This window comes from Cyprinus carpio, chromosome A9, assembly GCF_018340385.1.
Source record: "Cyprinus carpio isolate SPL01 chromosome A9, ASM1834038v1, whole genome shotgun sequence".
NCBI lineage: Eukaryota > Metazoa > Chordata > Actinopteri > Cypriniformes > Cyprinidae > Cyprinus > Cyprinus carpio.
In genome coordinates, this window is record NC_056580.1 from 15,975,747 (window position 1) to 16,000,228 (window position 24,482).

The 24,482-nt window shown below is 34.6% G+C and overlaps 2 protein-coding genes across 5 annotated transcripts; one reads left to right on the top strand and one right to left on the bottom strand.

Annotated features, from left to right (window-relative positions):
• Positions 1-871: 871 nt before the first annotated feature.
• On the bottom strand, positions 872-10,775 carry LOC109059804 (BEN domain-containing protein 5-like). Of its 4 annotated transcripts, none has more exons than XM_042763765.1 (9): positions 10,615-10,775; positions 9,704-9,890; positions 9,354-9,451; positions 8,030-8,364; positions 7,773-7,877; positions 7,510-7,619; positions 5,779-5,989; positions 5,286-5,411; positions 872-920 (listed from the first exon to the last, which is right to left on the bottom strand). In XM_042763765.1, exons 5-9 carry the CDS (start codon positions 7,783-7,785, stop codon positions 901-903), a joined length of 480 nt encoding a protein of 159 aa, XP_042619699.1. In that variant the 5' UTR covers positions 7,786-7,877; positions 8,030-8,364; positions 9,354-9,451; positions 9,704-9,890; positions 10,615-10,775; the 3' UTR covers positions 872-900. The 4 variants fall into 4 exon arrangements, with proteins under 4 accessions (XP_042619699.1, XP_018932528.2, XP_042619700.1 ...); XM_019076983.2 differs by lacking the exon at positions 10,615-10,775 and adding an exon at positions 10,372-10,547; XM_042763767.1 differs by lacking the exons at positions 872-920; positions 10,615-10,775 and adding exons at positions 1,240-1,268; positions 10,372-10,547.
• A 1,771-nt stretch (positions 10,776-12,546) lies between these two features.
• Positions 12,547-21,350, top strand: LOC122146193 (coiled-coil domain-containing protein 106-like). Its single transcript, XM_042764446.1, has 6 exons — positions 12,547-12,642; positions 12,968-13,068; positions 19,966-20,151; positions 20,640-20,655; positions 20,736-20,933; positions 21,015-21,350. Exons 1-6 carry the CDS (start codon positions 12,547-12,549, stop codon positions 21,348-21,350), a joined length of 933 nt encoding a protein of 310 aa, XP_042620380.1.
• The last annotated feature ends 3,132 nt before the right edge of the window (positions 21,351-24,482 follow it).

Below are 24,482 nucleotides of genomic sequence, written 5' to 3' on the forward strand. Positions count from 1 at the left end.
CTAAGTTTTCGATTTACGTCATGTCTATGAACAAAAGAAGTTGTCCTGACTACCAGGCTATCACATGTGAGGATCCTGCAGGTGGCAGATCGTTTATAGCCTTTTCTCAAAGCAGGTGAAATAATTAAATGTATCATTTTGATGGCGGATTGTAATCCAGAAGGGATTATGTGTTTTTATGAAACAAATGTGAATGAAATTAAATTATATTCAGTTTTAAATGTGCTTCTGATTACAGATAGCATGGGATTACACAAGATTTGTATTTTAAAGACAACCAGTTCAAAAGGAGCTTAACTTGCTTTTTGGGTTAAAAGAATTTCTTAATATGAAATTCAAGTGTGATGACAATTAGAGATTAGACTGTACAGAAATTGAAATCTACTTGCTTATACACTATACTCATAGTCACACAATGCTGATGTTGTTAATATTAACAATTTAAGAATAAAGTATAATAATAATAATAATTTGCACGGTCTGATTTGATCTGAGTTAATTTAGATTAAATCACCATTGGTAGAGCAATTTATTGTAATGCTTTTTTCCTCAGTTGGTCAGAACAAATGTGGCAGACTTGTTACTTACTTGTTCAGATGACAATATCCGATGAAAATGCTTATCTGGGTCATATATTCCAAGATGTAGGATAGAATGCAAAGTACAATATCCACACCGATGCAGTGATTTGACTGCCACACAAACTCCTCAAAATATTAGATTCGGAGCTGTGCTGACTCACAACCCACACAAGGAAGATAATTCCGCACACAGCTGCAATTGCAGGTTTTCAAACAGAGATGGCAACAAAGAGGCAAAAATTACATAAGATATTTTTATTATTATTATTAATTAATGTATTATATAGAGATACAGGAATTATGAAGTGTGTTTGTGGCTTCACTGTGGCTGGCTTAGACCTGCAAAAGAGAAGAAGAATTCATTAGGACAATGTACCACTTAAACCACATTACCAGTATGTGAGATTATCCATACATTATGTAGTATAAAAGGAATAATTGATGACGGGCTGTTGAATTATTATAAAAATAATCCTTGGGTGTGCATTATTTTTCTACTAATTCAACGGCCCTAAGTCAATTATTTCGCTTATACTACGGGTACCACACCTCAAGACATCGATCAGATGATTTATTTAAAGGGATCTGTCCGGTTTTTTTGTACTTAAAAGGCTATTGTGAGTAGGATTATTTCTTCCACATCTCATCCAACTCCTCTTTTGCTGGTTCCAAAACGTCATTAAAAAGCTGATAATAGAGGCATTAGCCGTTGATAGCATTCTAATGCAGTTATTAATGAATTTATTAGAAAGAGAGCGAGAGACAGAGACACACAGAGAAAGAAAAAGAGAAAGAGAGCTTGTGTGAAATAGGCTGCAGCAGCATCTTTAAACAGAGCTTTTATTACCTCGCTAGTAAAAAATCTCATGTTTATTTGCTTTCGGAAATGTTGTTGTTTTTGTTAGTCCTGTAATTTCCATTATTACAGTTAACTATGTGAAGTGATATGGAATTTTAATGCGGTCAAGAGAGCTGCCTGGAACTACGTTTGCCGTGTGTTACCCAGAAAATAATTGCACACCTCAGAACGTTCGTCTGCCAATCAGATTCAAGCATTCAATGGCCCCGTAGTATAAATATTCATATGGCAATCTCAAAAAAAGTTGCAAAAAACTTAGTTGTTGACAAAACATCATCATGCTTAAATTCATCCAACACTTTGGGTGCACATTTAGCAGATTCAAGATATTCACAGCTGTGAACTTTTGTCCATTACTCATTTTATGTTTCATAAGTAAAACAACTAATCACAGTTCGTTCTGTTCAGCGTCATGTTTAGAAGCATGGAAATGTAAAAGCCAATGTTCCTACAATAACAGACCTAAGTGAAACACTCTTGAACATATTTTAAAATGTAGTAACACTTTAAAATAAGGATCCATTAGTTAATGTTAGTTTTTCCATTCTGATTGGCTGGTAGGTATGCAGTAAAACCATTTAATGCACAGGTAGTTCCAAGTCAGTTTAATCACCGTTGTATATTAATGTGCTGCTTTAACCCTTTAACTGTCACCCCCCATTTTTTTTAAAATAGGCATTAAAGTGCACTATCCAAACTTAAATTATTGTAATTTATGAACACTTTGGAATATATCTTTTTAAAGAAGAAAATTTGCAGATTTTGGCAAAAGTGGAATTTTAAAAAAAAATTAAAGTATCAAAAAGTTATAGAAGTTTAAATGTACTATAAATAAAATGCGCTATATTAATTTTATTTTATTTATTATAAATATTTTACACAACAGGTTTTACTCTAAAATTGGTATAAAATTAAAGCCTTGTGTCTAAATAAGTTATGTTCCAAATTTGAAATTGATATGAAAAAAAAAATGAGGTTCCTGTGTAGCGTATCAGACCCGAACCAGACAAATTAAAAATTCGATCGTGAGCATGGTTGAAACACGAGGACCCGAATTCCACAGAAAGGCAACAAGATGTTGTAAATCAACTCCTAGCACCACAGTCAGAAGCAAGATAACCAACCAACTCTTTCAGAGAACAGCTTTCAACATTAACACCATTAGAACAATTATTGACAATTTCAATTCAGAGAAGAGATTGTCAAATTTGGAGCAAGTAATCCAGATTGATGGTCAAAGAGATGCACAGCGTTACCATCACATGTAAACCCATGAGAGTAAACAAGATCGTTGGATTGACTTCCCCCCACCTAGCAGAACCAGACCGAAATTCCTAAGGGGACCTTTTAACCTCTGGTCTTCACAGAACATCCTTATGTCAAAGAAAAGCAGAGAAACTGTCTTCATCTTCATTTTGTGTTCATCTACAGAGGAAGGAATCTAAAGGAATATCAGTCCATTGCTTAACTCCATATCATAATATGTAACCTACACATTTGACTATCATGTTTCTAATCACTTATTGTGTATGTCTTTTTAATAACTGTTGAATAGTTTAAGTATTCATATTCATGTTTAGTATGTGTGTGTTAGAATCATCTTGCTTGAAACGTTTCTGACCATCAGTTATTTGTCAAATGTATCATATTCTTATCATAGGAATCATGTCCAAATTATACCCTGCAAGAGCGGGAAAATTCGGACCACATGATTGATAAGATAACATATGATTTATGAATGTGTAGGACAAACATCGCAACACCCCGAGCAAAGACAATATCTAATTGGTCAAGACAACATTTGAGGTGTGGCCAAAATGCCAGTTTAAATACTCAGGACACCATCAAATTTTGCTTTTAGCTTTTGCTTGTAGTTTTAGCTTTTAGTCATGCTTTTAGTCATCACTTTTAGTGTTCTTCGAGCGCCGTTCCAGCGTGCTTCGGTCTGCACGCCTGCTGCTACTTAGTCACGATGAGAAGGAACACCACCTAGTCTCGTCAAACTTTACTTCTGTTCTTTTACTTTAGTTTCTTTTCTTTTCCGTTTGAGAGTTTCGTGTTCTGAGTTAAGTTTTGTAACGCCGTGTCTCCGAGTCTGACCTCGAGTGCCCGACTAAAACTTCAACCAGCCCACAACTCCGCATCGTCAGCCAACGCCCAACCACGGGCTTCCCAAGACGTCACTTCAATGACTACTGAACTTCCGGCCAATCAGCAACCTCGGGAACCCCCTTTTCAAGGACAACAAAGGTAACCCCCGTTACACAGGCAACGCAAGTAACGTACCTCCAGACTCTGATCTGTACTGGTGAATCTAATATAATTTTAACCTCACTGAGGAACTCAATGCGAGGGTTAATTAAGTGATTAATGGTTGTTCATGTCTATGCAATTTCACATATTGCTGTAAACTAGGGATTTCACATTTTCATTCTCTTTAATTCATTCTTCCCTAACTTTCTATCTTCCTGCAACTTGTGTGAATGTGTAAGTGCGTGTGCTTGTGTTACATTAGTTTATATGTCTTAGATTTATCTAATAAAGCCTTATTCATATTGAAAAGAGAAGTATCTTGTGTTTTGTGCCTACAAGTTAATGTCTTAAACTGCCGATCTTGTTACTGTGCTAATTAATAGTGTTTTCACTATACTTTGGATAATAATATCCATTGCAGAGTTGATGTTATACGGCCTGTTCAACGAATCACTGGCCGTTTCAGTGATCAGCCGTGAAACAGTGATTCTGTTCAAATTCCCTTTAAAATCTTAAATGATTCCCTTTCAACCAAACAGAAACCTTCCCCTCACACCCTTGAGATTTTATTTAGGGCGTCATACCACAAACAGCCACTGGGAGCCATCAAAACTCCTTTGAATTTTGTTTAATGAATTTTTCCCTAGATTTGCTGTCAATTTTACTTCAGTACTCAAAATAACCACCAAATATGGAATCCCGAGACTCAGACCTTTCCAATGATATGTTTGTTGCCAAGATTATAAAAAAGTTTTGATTCTAAAAGCCCCTTGGTAATGCAATTTCAAACTTCAAAACCGTTTCATATCATGGTAATACACCGCCATAAGATTTTAAAGTACCATTTCCATGGTAACGCAACCGATTTCAAAATGGTTTTCACAGGATGAATCTTGGGCTTCTAAGCTTTCAAATGATATATAATTTATGATGATTACTAAAAGTTTTTATAGAGAAAAAGGACAACAACAAAAAAAGAGCGCCAAGTGTCCCACAGGTCGGACACAGACAATTAATTAATAAATTGATGCACACTGACCAACACGCTAGCCAGCAGACAGTCTTTATATATTCTTTTTTTTTTGTTTTCCTAATTTATTATATGCTTAATATCTCATTGGTTTATGTGCCATTCAGTGTCGTCTGTTGTAATGAGTGAGTGAATAAATGTGACCCTGGAGCACAAAAGTAGCACAGGTATATTCGTAGAAATAGCCAACAATACATTGTATGGGTCAAAATTATATATTTTTCTTTTATGCCAAAAAATAATTAGAATATTAAGTAAAGATCATGTTCCAAGAAGATATTTTGTAAATTTCCTAACGTAAATATATCAAAATGTATTTTTGATTGATAATATGCTTTGCTTTGGACTTCATTTGGACAACTTTAAAGGCGATTTTCTCTATATTTTGCACCCTCAGATTACAGATTTTCAAATAGTTGAATCTCAGCCAAATATTGTCCTCCTAACAAATCATACATCCATGGAAAGCTTGTTTATTATTATTATTATTGATATATAAATCTCAATAAAAAAAAAAAAATTACCCTTACGACTGGTTTGTGTAAATTATGTAAATACTTACCAATGACAGTTTTTATCCAGTTTATGTCACTGATCTTCTCAGCCAGGTATTTTCGCACACTTAGGAGGCGCTTATTTATTTCCTCTGAGGTGTGGCCTCTTTCCTTCAGCTTCTGAGACAGACATTCTTGTTTGGAGCACACATACACACACAAACAAAAATTGAAGTTTAAGAACTGATGGACTAATATCAGACTTTAAATCTGACCACTCTCAAGTAAAAATCAAGCAGCATATGTGACATGTGCTGGCAAAATTGAGTTATCAACCGATTGTGATCGGTAGCCGATCAATCGGAGCACCCCTATTGTTTTCCGGGCATTTATCAAATGTGTATTTTTATGATATCTAGTATTTTATAGAATGTTTTAAGATTTATAAAATTGTGCCTATCTAATTCAGCCTCAAGTGATTTTGGAGTTATCTTATATATATTAGCTGAATAATGTCTTGTTTAAATTTAATTATACTGTTGCTAGATTTGACAGTCCTACCTTTGATAGCTGACACCTTTTCAGGAGTCAGAGGAGGTTTTGCCTCAGCAGCTTTTTTAGCGTTGCATTTCATGCCAGTAACGCTCCTCTGTTTGAGGACTGTGGTACCCCATATAACAACAGCCAGGCTCTTACAGAATTTTGAGTCACCCTCAACTCTCCTCACAATGTCCCATTTTTTTGTGGGTATCATGACTCCGTATCCTAGATCCTGAAAACAAAAAACACAGAATAATATGCAAAAAAAGAGGTTGACCATTATATTGGTGTGATGGCCCATGATGCGGCCACACATCAGGGAGCGGTAACACACACACACATGCACACACAGGCAAGCATTAATTATTTAAATATTTTCTTTCAATCGTTTGATTCATTTATTTTATGAATTTTGAATTTTTTCCATATATTTAGTAATAAGACACAGACTCGGTTTGCTTTTCATTCATAATACTTTATTAAATATCAGTACATGTTAACTAGTTGGAGTTCACACAATTTAGTTCGCTGTACTGTATATTTTTGTTAATATTGGTTTCTTTTGAGTTTAAGTTTCCGTGGTGTGGGCTGTGAGGATAATAGCGGAGATTCCCGAGTTTCTGTCGCGGGGTCCATCCGTCTAAATATGCGGCCGACGTGCTGCTTGTTTTTTTTTTCGATGCCCTATTATTTTTTTGACTGCTGGGTCCCTGACAATTGGTTTTACTGGATACTTGGCACCAACAGGTAGGGCTAAGTACTGTTGCCTACTAGTGGTGAAACGGTCAGATCTTGGGTCACAAATCTGACAATGCATTTGTATCTATAATATGGTTTGTTGAAAAATCACAGCATGTAATTCAGGCAGACAGAGTTAGGCTAATGTATGTTTTCAATTTCAAGTGATCACAGGAATCACAAGACATTTGCTGGTGGCAGGGCTCGAAATCGCCACCATTTTGGTCACATACGCTCCCGAAATTTAATCTGTGTGACTTGAAAATTTATTTGGAATACTGCTTGAGGTAGATGTTGTGTTTTGTTAGTAAATGTTTCATTTTATTACTAGTGTTGCCTCCTTTGTTCATTATTAAGCTAATGCATATATTGCATCTGACACTGGTGTCTAGTGTTGGGCGATATGGTCATTTTTCAAATCGTTTTTAAATTTAATCAAATTTATTTTAAAGACCAACAGTTTAACACCAAATATTGGACATAAATGAACACTTTAAATAAAAAAAGTATTTAAAACAGGTAAGTTCATATATTTGCAGTAAAGTTCAATTGAACGGATACATCGTTCATACATTGCTCCGGACCGCGCACCGCATGACGAGCCCAATATGCCGCCACAGAAACAAGAATAAAATGCATTCTAACATAACTGTGGCATTAAACTCAGTTATTGAGGGTTCGTTTAAAATATTGCACATATAGGCCTTTCAGTTTACTTGTTAAAATGCGATGAAATACCTTTTATCAGCAGACGATGTACGTCTGTTTGTGGTTGGAGACTCCTTCACCGACTACAAGGTTCTAGCCCAATTATAATAGGCCGCCTAATAATAATGATAATAATTTAATACATTTATAGGAGAATGAGCCTAATATCATCTTGACTATCGACAAAGACATCTGCTTTCGTTGATATCTCTGACTATCATCTATCGGCATAACCCTTGGTGTTGCTTAGTTTTGTAACGTGTTTGTAATGTTGTAACTACAAATACAATTACAGTTAGAAAATACCTTGCCATCGCTGTGTCTTAGCTCCTCTTCTGGTTCTTCTGGACCAAGAACTGGTTGCTGTGGGAGTTGAGTGTGGCCTGCAGAAGAGGTCTGTGGTTCTTTTCGTTTTACTGTAATATGAGATAAAGTAATACTTTTATTTTTGTTCCAAAAAAAGGGGAAAATCACAGCCTTTAAGTTACATTTGAAAGTGTCCAATTCTTTCTAAGAACGTTAAAAACATGCATGTAAAATTAATAGCCAAACAGTTTGAAAATGCTCACTTTTGGGTATCATGTCTGTTTGCTCTTCTGCTAGTTTTTCTGGACCATGAAATGGCTGTTGTGGGAGTGGAGTATGGACTGCAGAAGAGGTCTCATTCTGTGTTACTGTAATATCATATTAAGCAACACTTAAATTAGTTTTGTTGCCAAAACAATAATAATAAAAATAATCACTGGCTTTAAGTTGCAGTTAAAAGTGTCCAATTCTAAGAACCTTCTATATTAAATTAATAGCTAAAAAGTCTGAAAATGCTCACTTTTTTTTTTTTTGGAAAAGCTCCTCTTGGAGATTTAGGTTTAACCACCTTAGTTGCTGCAGTTCAGCCTTCATGTCCCTTTTCTCTTCTTTTAAGCATTTAATTTTTTTCCCATTTTCTTCATTAGCCATCTCCTCCTCTCGCATCCTTTTTTTGAGGTTGTAATATTTGTCTTGCAGTTCCTTGTGCACAGCCATGGGGACATGTTCCTCTTGTGATTCAAAACTGGTCTGGATAACTTTTTTCTTTTCTTTTAGGATATCCATTAAATTCTTCCTTTTTTGTATGCTTTGAACTGCTGCCTTTTTTTTTTTCTTGTCATTTGTGTTGTCACACTTTAAAAAACAGAAAATACTTCACACAACGTTCAATTCTCACAAAACATTAAATACTCATTACACGTTGATTGTAACACTAAAACGACACTATCTCCGTCCAATCAATAGGCTTACTGTAATAATACTGCCATTTCCATTTATTTTTTTTTTTTTTATATGTGTGTAGGTCTGGGCTATAAAACGGTTATCGGTGTTTATCGATGGTAGGTCTGGGCTACAAAAAAACGTAAAACGGTTATCGGTATTTATCGATGGTACACCTTCATTGATATGACAGAAAAAAAGTTTGATATAGCGCACGCAGAGCCTAAAATTATCACTTGCCAAGCGCCAGATGCGAGTAAAAATTGGCGCTGGCGAGTATATGGGTATGTAACAGTGTCAGTTGCCAGTTGGCAGGTAAAACTTTTACGAAATATAATAAATGCAATGTAGTGAGGACAACGTTGTTTATATACTTATTCTACTAAATAAAAGTTTGTAATGTTATGATTTCAGCTCATAGCTGATTGGTATGGAAGCTTGTTTCCACCACGAAATAAAAAAATAAAATAAAAATGTAATTGTGGCTTTTTATCTCAAAATTATAATTGTTTATACCTGACAATTCTGAGTTTTTTTTTTCTCTGCATTGTGTGATATAAACTCGCAATTCTTTTCTTCTCTGAATTGTGAGAAATAAACCCACAACTGCATGTTATAAAGGTAGAACTTCGAGACAAGAAAAAAAAATCAGAATTGCAAGATATGAACTTGCAACTGAATAATAATAAAAAATAAAAAATATGTCAGAATTTTGACAAAAATTCAGTTACCTTTTTTTAAACCATGGCAGAAACAAGCCGTAATAGATTTTCGTTTTAACTGACACTTTAGTAACTAACTACACTAACACTTTAACTGAGACTTAAAAAACAAAACAAAAAAACAAACAAACAAAAAAACTGGGCATCACTTTCTATAAAGACATGCATCAAATAGCTTACAGATGGATTCATGGACCTTCTCGAGGATGACCGGTCTTCCTCATCACTATCGAGTGGGGGTATCGAGATTCTCTCACGAGTTAATTCCTCTTTAGTTTCTGATTAATAGAAGAAAGAAAGAAAGAAAATATAAATAACAACAAACCTAAAATAAAATGTCACACAAAAATAACTACAGTAGTTCTTTGTCAGTCACCAGTGTAGATTTTGGTGGTTGTTATCAGAATATTTTGTAGCAGGGACTATAATACCCACGTTTCTAGCAATGCAACAGATTTTGTACAAGAATGTGCTTAAAATAAAATGGTTAACGTTAGATATATTTAGGAGGTATAGCTTTAAAATCCTACCAGCCAATTTTAATATCTGTGCTTTGTAGTATTGTCCCTGGTCCTCTGGGGATTTCTTCCACAAAATATGATATTTTTTTTCTTTATTTCAAAATCCTTGACGTCCTGTGGACAGAAGTCTTTTATATGGTCCAAGGGCACTATCTGACGGATGTTGTCGTCGATAAACCGGACGTAGGCAAACATGCTAACATACAACATAAATGACAATGATTAAAAACATCAATTAATTACAACACGTATGGTCACCCTAGTTTAAGCTCACCTATGCTATATTCCCAAGAAACTGTATTTAGTTTGATACTGGGCAAGGCACTGACCATGAACTTAATTCTGTAACCTGATGCCGTCAGACATGTTACATTTGCATATGCCGAAAAGAAAATATTTAATTCAACACAATTTCTATTGTCCACGCTTTTAACAGTCAAATTGTCCAAACTTTCAGCAGCTTCTATCTTTTTGCCATTACTTTTTAGGCCACTTTGACTAATTTTAGATTACGAAGGTATTTTTATATTTGTTTTTGTTTTTTTACTACGACAACATAACCACTGAGGTAAGCCTAACACACGGCTCGGCCGTCTACGTTACCTCAGACTTACACAAAGTAATAAAGACTGAGTAAATCTATAAACAACAGTAAAGACAATAATTAATAACATTACCTGACTGAAAAGTTGGGCGGTTTCGCAAGTGAACGACGGCAAATCAGTTTTAAAAATTCTACCGTTATTTTCAGTTGACATGTTAGTCTCGCGCGAGCTAAGCCCCGCCCCCTCGTACGTGACAAAGCGCTCCGTCAACGATTCGTCTCGAGCACTGTACATCTTTATTGTTTTTTTTTTTTTTGTTTGTTTGTTTGTTTTTTAACAAAGATGCGTAGAAATAGGCAGAAATATAAGTTATACCTGGAACCTCACTGTAAGGCAAAGATACCTCGCCAGACTCTGTGTCGACATGACAGCGGAGGTGGTGATGTTGACGAGGAAGAGAGACAAACAGCCAATGAGACAAGTAGGCTCTCAAGCTTACATCCAGTAAGATTGTCCCGATTGCTTGAATGAATTTTATTAAAATTATAAATTAAGAAAGAAAGAAAAAACTTTAATTCATACGACGGGACATCCAGGAAAGTCTGACATACTTACTGATTTTTAATTGGCAAATAAATTAAACTCAGAAAAAAGGAGAATTCTCTTCGGATATGGAAAAAAAGTCATCACACAGGCCTACTGTGAAACAAAACTATTAAAGGGATAGTTCACCCAAAAAATAAAAATGGTGTCATCATTTACTCTCCCTCATGTTGTTTCAAACCTCTATGAGTTTCTTTCTTCTGTTGAATACAAATAAGTTATTTTAAAGAATGATGGTAGATAGACAGTTGTCGGCACCCACTGACTTCCACTGTAGGAACAAAAAATACCATGTAAGTCAATGGGTGCTGTCATCTAATCATTGTATATCATCAAATAATAATATAGGTTTGTAAATTTATCTGATTGCTTGATTAACAGCATAATCATTGAGTTTTTTTTTTCTTTTTTCTTGTTGCTTATGGTGTTTTTTTTTTATAAGGTATGTTCTCAGAGGCAGGGAGTGAGACAAACAGCATAGAGAACATAGAGAACAATGAGAGAGACAGCACAGAAAGCAATGAGAGAGACAGCACACAGAACAGTGAGGAGTGACAGCATATATTATTTGTATTATTACAAATGTTTGAAATTATATAAACGTGTATATATAACAGTTTAATACATGTTAAAACATTCTTCTTTGGCTATTAGGCCATTGGCATGCATTTTAAGTCCATTGTAATGATGCTTATTTTCCAATAAAGTCAATTTATTCACTGAAACGTTAAGCTTACAGTATATTTCTAATCATTTTATATAATCAAATAATAATATAGGTCTGTTTGTAAGTTTATCTGATTGCTTGCTTACCAGCATAATCAGTGATGTTTTACAGCTCCCCCCCACCCTTTTTTTTTCTTTTTCTCTTGTTGCTTATGGTGTTTTTTTAATAGGTATGTTCTCAGAGGCAGGGAGTGAGACAAACAGCATAGAGAACAATGAGAGAGACAGCACAGAAAGCAATGAGAGACACAGCACACAGAACAGTGAGAGTGACAGCATATATATATATATATATATATATATATATATATATATATATATATATATATATATATATATATATATATATATTTTTTAAATTACAGATGTTTGAAATTATATAAACATATACATAACACTGTTTAATACATGTTAAAACTGTGCATTTTTGTTTGGCTACTAAGCTATTGGCAGCCATTTTAAGTCCATTGTAATGATGCTTATTCTCCAATAAAGCATCATCAGCATACCAGCATAATCAGTGATTTTTTTTACAGCCTTTTTTTTCTTGTTGCTTATGGTGTTTTTTAATAGATATGTTCTCAGAGGCAGGGAGTGAGACAAACAGCATAGAGAACAATGAGAGAGACAGCACAGAAAGCAATGAGAGACACAGCACACAGAACAGTGAGAGTGACAGCATACAGAACAGCCATTCAGTGTTTAGTACATCATTTGTGGTATGTAAGAGTTTTAGGTTCTGTTTTTCAGATATAATGAAAGCTATGCAAAAGGTTATTAAAGTTACACATCAAAAAATAAGCATAGACACAGCTAGATGAATTCATATTCTACAGTCTCTCAAAGTATATAGTACTGTACCTAATATGTGAATGAGCAGACCTACCCCCAATCATACCTTTAACAGAAATGTTGCTTTTTTTAAAGGCATGTGGTGGAACAGAGTCAGAGTCTGAAGTAGACCATATGGCAGGCAGCATGAGACAGAACCCTCCTGATCCTCTGTCAATGATTGACCTACAGCCTGACATGGACACAGCTTTGACTGCCACAGGAACTACCACAAAAGCTGAGGCAATGCTTATGATTATGAGCCATGCAGCAAAGCATAAAATAACTGGTTGCCAGTTGCATGATCTATTGCAGCTGATAAATCAATTGTTTGGGCAAGAGGTTGTACCCCGATCCAAGTATCTTTTTAACAGAGTGTTTAAAAAACAGTTGTGAGGAAGTAGAATTCCAGCTCTACTGTGAAAATTGTAACTCAAATATTGGAACAACCCAGGAAATCAATGACAGACAAATGAATGAATGCAGATCGTGTGGCAGCACTTTTGAGTTTGGGTCTATGAATGGTGGTAACTTCTTCATCAATGTTCCTCTTGCTCCACAAATTCAGACTCTGCTTGAAAGCACAGAAGTGAGTGGCCATCTTAACTACAGGTTTGATAGGCAGAAGAGCCATAATGAGATGCTGTCAGACATCTACGATGGGGAGAAGTACAGAGAGTTGTCTAGCCCAAATCAGATCCTCTCAGATTCTCACAACTTGTCATACATATTTAACTCAGATGGAAGCCCTGTCTTTAATTCATCAAAATTCTCTATATGGCCCACTCCACATCATGATCAATGAGCTTCCACCTGAAATTAGGTTTAAAGCATGTTTTGCTTGCTGGCCTTTGGTTTGGTCCAAAAGAGCCTTTGATGGAAGTCTTCCTTAAGTCATTTGTGGACCAGGCCAAGACTCTAGCTGACACTGGTGTCTCATGGCTTAAAGATGGGTCGGTTATCAACGGCAAAATAGTTGGCCTCTGTTGTAGTGTTGATTCCAGAGCAAGACCACTGATGCAAAACACTACCCAGTTTAATGGCTATTATGGCTGTGGATTCTGTCTGCATCCTGGGAAGCTGGTTGATAAAGTAGTTAAATATCCAGTTTCAGCAGAAGAATACTGTGACAGAACAAATGAGGACATGGTCAGGGATATGGAGTTGGCTCTGGAAGTGAGGACAAGCATTAGGGGCACAAAAGGTCCTTCTCCTTTAATCAACTTGCCATACTTCGATGTTGTCTGGGGTTTTGTCCCAGACTACATACATGCAGTTTTACTGGGGGTTTCAAGACAGTTGACAAGACTCCTTTTTGATACTTCTTCATCCACCCAGCCATATTATGTAGGCAGTCCTGCCACTTTGAGAGAGATAGATGCTAGAGTTGTTGGTATCCAGCCTCCACACCTGATTACTCGACTGCCTAGAGGGTTGTCAGATAGGATGCACTGGAAAGCCTCTGAGTGGCGATCCTGGCTCCTGTTCTACAGCCTACCATGCCTTGAAGGAATTCTTCCTAAAAAGTACTTGCAACATCTTGGCCTTCTTGTATCAGCCATTTGGCTGCTATTGAAGGATGAACTAAAAACCATGTGAAATCAACAGAGCCGAGATCTTGTTGCTGGATTTCATATTCAGGTTTTAGATCTTATATGGCGAGTCACAGATGACATTTAACATTCACCTTCTCAGTCATCTTGCCAGGTCAGTCAAGTTGTGGGGTCCATTGTGGGCACATTCTGCCTTTCCTTTTGAGAGTGCAAATGGCAAACTCCTAACCTTGGGGAAAGGAACAAAAGGAGTGGCTAAACAGATAGTTACTAAGTTTCTTCTTTTTAGATCAATTCCTTACTTCTCATCCAAGTACACAGTGAAATAAGAGGTGTTACGGTTCTGTTCTGATTTGAACAAGTACCCAAGGGTTCAAAATGCTGTTAAATGTGACAATACCACAATACTTGACAATGGAAGTGTCCATATTGTTACAAAGGAAGAACAGGCTGCTTTCTGTGCCTCTCACATGTGCATACCTGATGAAGTTGTACCTGATACCTGATAAACGTATGATCAAAGGAGGTCTGGTATATACTAGCAGAGACTACACCCAGTCTCACAGACGAGATGAAAGCTATGTGAAACTAACCGATGGAACATGTGGGATAATCAATAAAATTGTTTCTTTCTCTGACGAGGATGATCACATAGCATTGTTAATAACAACATTTGAGGTAGTTTCAGCATTTCCACTACCACAACCTTGTGGTTTTGTTCCACACATTTCCATTGTGCAAAGCTTGGAGTCATCCAAGACAGAAATAGTTCCTGTTAGTTGCCTTCAGGGTAAATGCATAGGCATCAAAGTGCAAGACAAACTAAACATTTGCAGTTTTCCAAATGTGTATGAAAGAGATTAGAACAAATCCTTGCCTTGCCTGTGTGTGTGTGCATGTGTGTGTGTGTGCTGACTAATATTAAGTCAAGTTATGTTAGCTAAAGATGTTTTGCCAATTTCAGTCTATAATTTTTAGTAAAAATGCAGTATTCTTTTTCTATACTATTTTGGATTTCATAAAATATTACACTTGACTAGGTCCTTTTTGTCTGTACTTAATTTAAAAGAAACCTGATGTAAGTGTTTTGAACCTTATTTTGCCTAAAATATGAACTTAATAAAGTAATGTCCACATCAGACATTATACGTGTATTATTTAAATCGACCTTCTGTATGCCTGTCTGATTGTATATAAATTTTCTACAGGCCTGCTAAATTAAAGTTTGAATAAAGATCACTCATTAGTCTATAAGTGTAACCAGTGCAGCGTCACAACACCAGTCAGAACTGATGTGCAGCCATGCAGATGTAGCTGGAGGTATAGTGACAGCACTTAGAAAACACCAAAACCCTCTGCATTGTGTAGATTTGGAGTTGTGTTGGACAATTAGACACAGGACAGCATGTATCCTCCTAAAACAACACAAAAACAAGCAGCCTCTTTGAGTGAATTGCCCTTATTCTCTCTCTCATGTAGTAAAAAGGCAAAAGGGCAGAGGAGACTGAAACATAAATTGAGTAAAGAAAAATCACTGTAAACAAGAAGAAAATAGTATAAAACATAATACTTACCTGATACAGCAGACAAACAAGCAGTCCCTCTGAGTGAATTGCCCTTGATTGTATCTATAAAACAAATATAAATCACCATGTGGTCTCATTTCCACAAAAATATAACTAAAAAAAGGAGAAAATAACAAAAATAATCAAAAAATATTATACAGGGCTGCTGCTAGCTAAATGGGTGTCCTAAGCATAAATGTATTATTGGGCCCCCTCCCTCAAATATTATGGAAGTAAAAAAAAATAAAAATAGAAAATACTATGGGGTCAAAACAGAACTTTAATAAAATATAAAAGTAAATAAAAAATAAACTAATTAAATTGTATTATTTATAAATTACAATTGTATCTCTAGACAGTTGGCCTACCTATGGCTATGATTTTATTAATACAGTTGTCCGATTGATTTTATAGTCTCAAGCATTCAGAAATCACACAAAAGAAAATTAAGCAGATTTACTTCAATAAAACCATGGTTAATTTTTGTAAGGGTTGTAATGTGCCCACATATTTTTGTTGAAGAAATTATAGAGGCTGTAGCATTTCTATCACAAAGACCAAAAAATGATAGATTAAGTGATTATTTGAATTAAATGTTTGGTTAATTGTAAGGATTTGATCGTCCTGTAAGTGTAACAAAAGCAATTACCAGGCCTTCGGCGCCTTTTGCAGGCATTTTTAAACGTAAGGCCTACATACTGTAGCCTGTTTATTTTTGTATTATATTATGTATTTTAATAGTGGTATTGTTTATATATAACCAAATTTTTTTAATATATAATTCGTTTTAAGTCATGGAAACTAGAATATTAAGGCAGATACATTGTTGGTGAAATTATTACCGACATTAGGCTAAAACACGTTATTACCGCCAAAAAAGTTTAACAGAATTATGAACGTAAGTTACCTGAAAGTGATGGCTTCATCTTGGGCTTTTTTTTTTTTTTTTTTTTTTTTTTTTTTTTTTGCTGATGTCTTTCAACGAGCCGCAAACATGAGGTGAGGTGTGAGCGGGTGCGGGAATGGCGTGTCACGAGTGCTTAGACTAATACATACTGTGTATACAGTGCATTTTTTAATATATAATTATACATATAGATGTTCATGTTTCTATTTTTATTTATTTTCAATAATTTAATATTAATACATACCAAACCAACAAATCAAAGATAAATGCGTTGGAGCGCAACTTCTCAAAGTGAAAGTAAAAACATCATTATAGGATGTTAAAACCGTCAGATTAGTGAGCGCGCGGCTTGTCTGTGTAGATCCGAAGAATGCCTGCATTGAATGCGCGAGTAGCCTACTGCATGAGGGGAAGAAAACTTTACAATTTTTTAGAGACAGTACTACATTAAACTACTATATGACCCCCCTAGTCCCGCAAAGTTTATTTTTCTAACCTGCTTCATCACACCTGCATGTGTAGTTCCAAGCATTAACAGAGCTGATTAGCTGCTTCAGGTGTGTTTTGATTAGGGTCATACTTGTAGTGTTGATTAGTTGGTCCCAAGGCCAGGAGCAGGATGACGAGCACAAGTAAAGGACCCCATAGTCAAAGATTCTGTGTCTCCCATGTATGCAATCCGGATCCAACAAAGTAATACAAGTACAAACACACACTTCGGTCCAACCACAAAGTTACGCCAGTGTAAGGGAAAGGGGAAAATGAGAAGACTAAACTAAACTAAACAACTATTAACTAAACAATCCATAACAGTATAATTTCTATGAGGATAATCTTAATGTCATCACATTATAAAACAACTGAAATTTAAGCAAAAAGTTAGGGTACGAACCAAGCAAAGACCAACTTTCAATGTCAATTTTTGATCTAATAGAAGGCCATGACGGGCCGAGTTGATTTAGCCCAAAAAACTGCTGGGTGGGTACCACCATAAGTTTCCAAAGGTGTTCTATAGGTCCTTAATGGTATCCAATAGACAATACATGCCACCAATAGAAGAAAGCAAATTACCAATAGAGACCAAGAGAGACCATTACAGTGTCCATTAAAACCAACATAATGCCCATTATAACCATTAAAAACCATTACAAATTCTGTAATGGTTTCTATTGTTTGTGCGTTCATTTTTTTTTTCAGCATAGGACCATTACAGTTTTCCAAAGAAAAACCACTAAATTTATTGGAGTCAAAATGGTTCATACTGGTGTCCAGTAGATACCACCAGAAGTTTCCAAAGGTGTTCTATTGGTCCTTAATGGTATCCAATGGACAATACATGCCACCAATAGAAGAAAGCAATTACCAATAGAGACCAACAGAGACCATTACAGTGTCCATTAAAACCATTAGAATTCCCATTAAAACCATTAAAACCATTACAAATTCTGTAATGGTTTCTATTGTTTTTTTCAGCAGGGCTGTGTCTGCTGTTCAGGAAAATGCAGGATCCAGTATGCAGACTGCACAGCAAGTGTGCAGACAAAGTAGGCTTATAAATGCACATCTTTTTATGTTTATAATGTATCAAATCTTAAATAGTTTTTATTAACCTTTCATAGGCTTTTATTTTAGATGAGGCACACACAAGTTATACTATATACAGTTTTTTGTAAGTGCAGAGATGCCATTCTTTTGGATTCATCTGGATATCGGATTAACGATTTGAATGAATTTGAGATAGTTCTAACATAGAATCTGCAACATTTCTGATATAATTACATAAACGTACAGTAGGTCATAGTCTGACACATTACATGTCAGCTGTAACAGTTATGCATTTTGATTAACTGTAAATTCTAACTGCATTTGAGTTCTTTTGCATTTAAGAATGCAACATTAGTCATTAAAAATAGTTCATAAATCTGTTGTTGTTTAAAAAGAGTTTCATTTTCACACTGCTCAAGAAATATACTGTTTAGTGTTTACTTTTTACTATTATCATTGTTAAAACAGTTTTTGCTCCTAACATTTTAGTGAACACAATAATAGATCTCTATTTTTCAAATCTTCCCACAAATGTTTGAAATGATTTTAATTGTAAAAAAAAAAAGTACAGAGTGAAGACATTTAGATTATTTCAAAATGGTAATTTGATAAAATGCTTTAATTAATGTAGTGAAAAATATTTAATAAATACAAATAAATGCTCACTGAACTTTCCTATTTATTAAAGAATCCTGAAAAGTAAAAAATAAAATTCCAGTTTGTCCACAGAAAAATGTAAAGCAGCACGATTACTTTTAACATTGATAATAATCTTAAATGTCTCTTGCGTATCAAATCAAAATTGTAATGATTCCTTAAAGATCATGTGGCACTGGAGTATTTTTTTTTCCAAGTGAAGTAAAATTCTGCTTTTTAATTACACCAATAAATTGTATAATTAACAAATGTACAATTAAAAAAACAAAATTGTATAAAATTCTAATAGTACTTTATAGTATTACTGTTATCACATTAGAATGTGAACTTACCAGCCCTTTCTTTACATTTACAGTCCCTGTGTCTGCTGTCAGGAGGAAAATGCAAGAACAGGTATGCACACTGCACAGCAAGTGTGCAAGTAGGCTACTCTGGTCAGTGCACATCATGTTTCAAAATACTATAATAATTTTAGATTTGGATGAGCCGCATAAAAAAGTGATACTTTATACAGCTTTTTTGTCAGTTAAAATTGCAAATGACCTTGCGTTACATGTACTTTGAATAATACATTAAAATAGAGAACTTTTTTTTATTGTAATTTTTCACAAAATTATTGTTTTAATTTTTTTTGATCAGATAAATGCAGCCCTGGTGAACAGAAGACATTTTTCAAAATCATAAAATAACTAATCTTTCCAAAAATTTGAAAGTGTGTTTTAGTATAACAATTCTATTAATACTTTGTATATTATATGATTAAATGATTATTTATATTTTCACAGAACATTGTTATGTACATTTTAAAGGCACAATATGAATTTTTTTTTCGCTAGAGATCACATTTTCAAAACAATAACAGAGGCAAAGCTTGATGATGCAATAACTGAGCATGAAACTATGCACGTGCTCAGTCCTTCACTCAGTCTAGTTAAGTATGTGTAGCATATTCATGCAGAAATGGCATCATTGCTGGGCAATTATGGCCAGGGATGAGTCATTTCTTAAACCCAGAATATTTACAAATCTTTGAGAATGTTTGAAATAACACAAGTACACAGCTGTACAAAATATATAATACTAGCAAGTGGTTTTTGGATATTTTATTGCAAAAAATGTTACACATTGTGTCTTTACTCACTTTACTCATAGTGTCTTAACAAAAAAAAAAAAAAACGCTGCTTGCAGAAGTGCTCAGAGCACTTTTAATAGTTTTTATTTTTATTGTGCAATTTTACAATGTACAATAACTCTTTCATAAAAGTATTTATTTATTCTTTTATGCCCAACATTTTTTATATGAATGTTTAAAAATTCTTGTCATTTTCTTTACTTTTAGAAGTTGCACCCGCACCATACAAATACAATTCCAAAATGCAAAGCAAACAATAGAAGTTCAAAAACAGAAAATCCTTCACCTGGAGGATAAGGTTAACTCTCTGACAGAGGAGAGAAATTATCTTCGTGCAAGACTTGAAGATGGTAAGTTACCCTCCAGCCAGTCACATTGTACCCTACATCAGTGGTTCTCAACCACATTCCTGGAGGACCACCAACACTGCACATTTTGCATGTCTCCTTTGTCTGACACACCCCCGATTACAAGTCTGTGAGTTTAAGAGAAGGGTGACCTGAATCAGGTGTGTTTTGATTAAGGAGACCAAAATCTAAGTTGTCGTTCTAAACCCCAAACAAAAATGCTCCAGGAATGTGGTTGAGAACCACTGCCCTACATGAAGCAACTTAAAGGGTTAGTTCACCCAAAAATGAAAATTCTGTCATTAATGACCCTTATGTCGTTCTAAACCCGTAAGACCTCTGTTCATCTTAGACACAAATTAAGATATTTTGGATGTAATCCGAGAACTTCCTGGTCCTCTATAGACTGTATAATCATCAGTTTAATCAGTTTATTGTCAACTAAAAAAAAAAATTAGTCTGGGAGAGCCCAATGTATGCAATCACTTTCAGTGCTGTTGAATTATATTTGTCCATAATTTTGTGCTTGTACAGTTTTGGAACATTTGCAGTTTTATCCATATTTTTGTGTTTAAGTTTACTTTGTTCTCAGTTAATTTATTATTGTCTGTCACAGCTTGAATTCAGAAGGGTCCCTCAGAAGGGGTACCTACACAGACTGCAACTACAAGAAAGAGCAGTACTTCTGAATCTTCAAATTTTTCAACTTCCGAGTCCTCTGATTCTAAACCCCCAAAACAACAAAAAAAAGAAAGGGTTAAGGAGAAACACAGAGCGAAAAGACATAAGAAATCAAAGAAATTGACTTCTGACTATTCCAACAGAGAGGTATGTCATTTTAATAATGATACCTTTATACAATTTTTCCTTTGCTTAGGATAAGTAATTTCATAGTCACCCATCTTATAAAAGTTTGTTTATTTTATTTTTTCAGTGCATACCCCAGAAGAATCGCTGAAGAGGTACTACAAGGTATTAAACCTTGTAAAACAGGGCCTGAGTAAGGCAGAGGCCTACAACAGACTAAACGTTGACAGGAACACAATAGTCATCCAGGCTCCAATTGCAGAGTTAGCAGCAGCTAATCCAGAATCATTCCGCAAGCTAAGGCAGATGTTTAAAAAGGGAGATAGCATCCTGAAATTTGCCGCGAGCTGTCTTTGTCTTTGTAAAGAAAAGGCCAATGAGGATGTGATTAAACAAATGAAAGAGGCAAATGACCTGCTTGACATAAATAAAAAATGAACAATAAGCACACATTATACTTGTTAGGGGGTTGTTCTTGTGTTAGGAATTTGTTTAAATCATTTAATCCTGACAATGTTATAATGTGTTCATATATAAATTTTATTATTAAAAACGTGTGTTTGCACATTTTTAGCATATGTTACATGGGTTCACTGCAAATTGAACAACAGTGTTTATGTAGGCATTTGTTTTAGGTTAATAGTAAATTTTATAAGGGCATTGATATTTGGAAATGTTTATTTTCAGGTTTTATTTTAAATTTATTTGATTTTTATTTGTTGTGCTTTACTCTGTGCTACTTTTACAGTGCTTGTTTTTTCTTTAATAAATCTAGTAACTTATATAATGGTTGATTTGTACTTCTGTTTAACATTTTAACTCATCTTTAGTAGTTGTACTAGGCTAAATAAGATTCCAAACTTTAGTCTTTAATACTTAAGGGGAAACTTCTTTATAATCTGTAACATCAACCCTCATTAACTAGTCATTAACTAACGTGAGTTCATGATTTGTTGAGGCATTCTTTATGTCATGACTTTACTTGAAGGGGCACATGATGGTTAACTCATTATTAACTAGTCATTAACTAGCATGAGTTCATGATTTGTTGAGACATCTTTATGTCATGACTTGACTTGAAGGGGCACATGATGGTTAACCTCATTATTAACTAGTCATTAACTAGCATGAGTTCATGATTTGTTGAGGCATCTTTATGTCATGACTTTACTTGAAGGGGCACATGATGGTTAACTCATTATTAACTAGTCATTAACTAGCATGAGGTTCATGATTTGTTGAGGCATCTTTATGTCATGACTTTACTTGAAGGGGCACATGATGGTTAACTCATATTAACTAGTTCATTAACTAGCATGAGTTCATGATTTGTTGAGGCATCTTTATGTCATGACTTTACTTGAAGTGCACATGATGGTTAACTCATTATTAACTAGTCATTAACTAGCATGAGTTCATGGTTGTGTTAGAGGCATCTTTAGGTTATGACTTTACTTGAAGGGGCACATGATGGTTAACTCATTATTAACTAGTCATTAACCTAGCATGAGTTCATGATTTGTTGAGGCATCTTTATGTCATGACTTACTTGAAGGGGCACATGAGGGTTAACTACTCATTATTAACTGGTCATTAACTAGCATGAGTTCATGATTTGTCGAGGCATCCAACATAAGTCATAAATTAAGTGATCAGTTACACATGCAGTATAGTTTCCAGGCTATTTAAATAAGTGAATGGAGGTATGTATTCTTTGAGGTTGGATGGAAACAGAGTAACATAAAGGAAATCACTTGAAACAAAATGAATTTAGGTAAAGTATTTGTAACCGAATTAATTTTCACGAAGTTATCCATGATGTGGGAACGATGTACAGTAAATGATAATGAAATGCAATAATCCAACTGAAGCACATCACCTTAATACACTCCACATTTACGAAACAACCATTCTTCCTGGAAATAAATATAATCAGAGCTGTCGTCAAGAAACAACATTTCTGGTAAGTTGTTAACCAGGGATAGTGAAAAGTACATTTTGAAATGCTTAAAAATTGTCTGCACCAGTCACGTGTGTACAAGTCAGGAGTAATACTGAAGCGGGGTGTATGTGTGAAATGCAATAAAACAGTGCAAGATTAGTGCTGATCAAGTTGATACAGTTCTGAGCGATGTCTGCTGTTCTTCTTTCTTCTTAAAAGAGTCAACTTGATGAAGCTGATCATTCGTTGTTAATTAACATGTTAAACTAACAAACGTGTGTTAACGTGTAGTTAAGGTGGCTGTAGTTAAACACATGAATCCTCATGATTCCAGGCGTAGCTAAGGTTACTCCATCATTAATTCCTTATTGGTCCATTAATTAGTTCATGATTAATAAACTATTAATTCAGATATTAGTACATCATTAATCATGTACCCTTATTGTAAAGTGTTACCCATTTATTAATTACTGACATACTTTTTTTACATTATAATTAGTATTTTTCTGGTTTATATGACAAATAGTAAATAATTTAGAAGAATATTTACACATCTCTTTTAGAAGGACAGTTTAATATCAGTACGGTTAAATACCTACCATAATATCAGTCCATATGATTCAATGCCCTGCTTATAAGACTTGGAATGTAGTGCAGAATGTGGATTGTTTTTTATGGTGCCTTTCAATTGGTTCTTTAGAAATCATTCTAATATGCTGATTTTCTGCTCAAGAAATATTTCTGATTTTTATCAGTGTTGAAGACAATTGTGCTGCTTCATACTTTATGGAAAATGTAAATTGATTTAAGTGACAGTAGTTATTTATAATTATTACAAATTAATTATATTTCAAATAAATACATTCCAAAAAAATTCTATCCATCAAAATAATCATTAAAAAAATAAAACATGAAAAAGTTCCAAAGTTTCCACAAAAATATTAAGAGAAAACATTTTCAGTAGGCCTATTGATAATAATGAAAACCAGTAGTAATAGCTTAACTGATTACAAATAATTACTGATAATAATTAGGCAGCAAAACAACATATTAGAATGGTTTCTGAAGGAACATGTGACACTGAAGACTGTAGCAATGATGCTGAAAATTCAGCTTTGATCAAAGAAATAAATTACATTTTAAAATATCTTTAATAGAAAACCCATATTTTAAGTGTAATATTTCATATGATTATTTTTAATTTATTTTTGGTCAAATAAATTCATTTAATGGGTAATACCCATTCTGGTTGTCCACCTACTGTATATATTACTTTTCTAATCACAGCACTTAAGAAGCAAAGGTCTTCTGATTTACAATGGTCTAGAGTAAGTTTGAGAATGATATTTTAGTTTTTTTTTTTTTTTTTTTTGGTAACACTCTTAGATGCTGAACGTAAATGGCATTAAGAAATTCGAAAAGGTCAGTAGTAGTTTGCACCCCTGAAAATTATTGTGTGTCGGTTAGGATTTAATTTTTTTTTTAATCGTAAACAGTTGGCAAATATTGCTGAATTGTCTCATCATGTTTAACTGCTTACATCTAACCTCAAAATCAGCTTCCATTCAAGTGGCACGCAGCTCAGCTCCGTGAACAGAAAATACCACCTTCTGCACTTTGATCGGCTA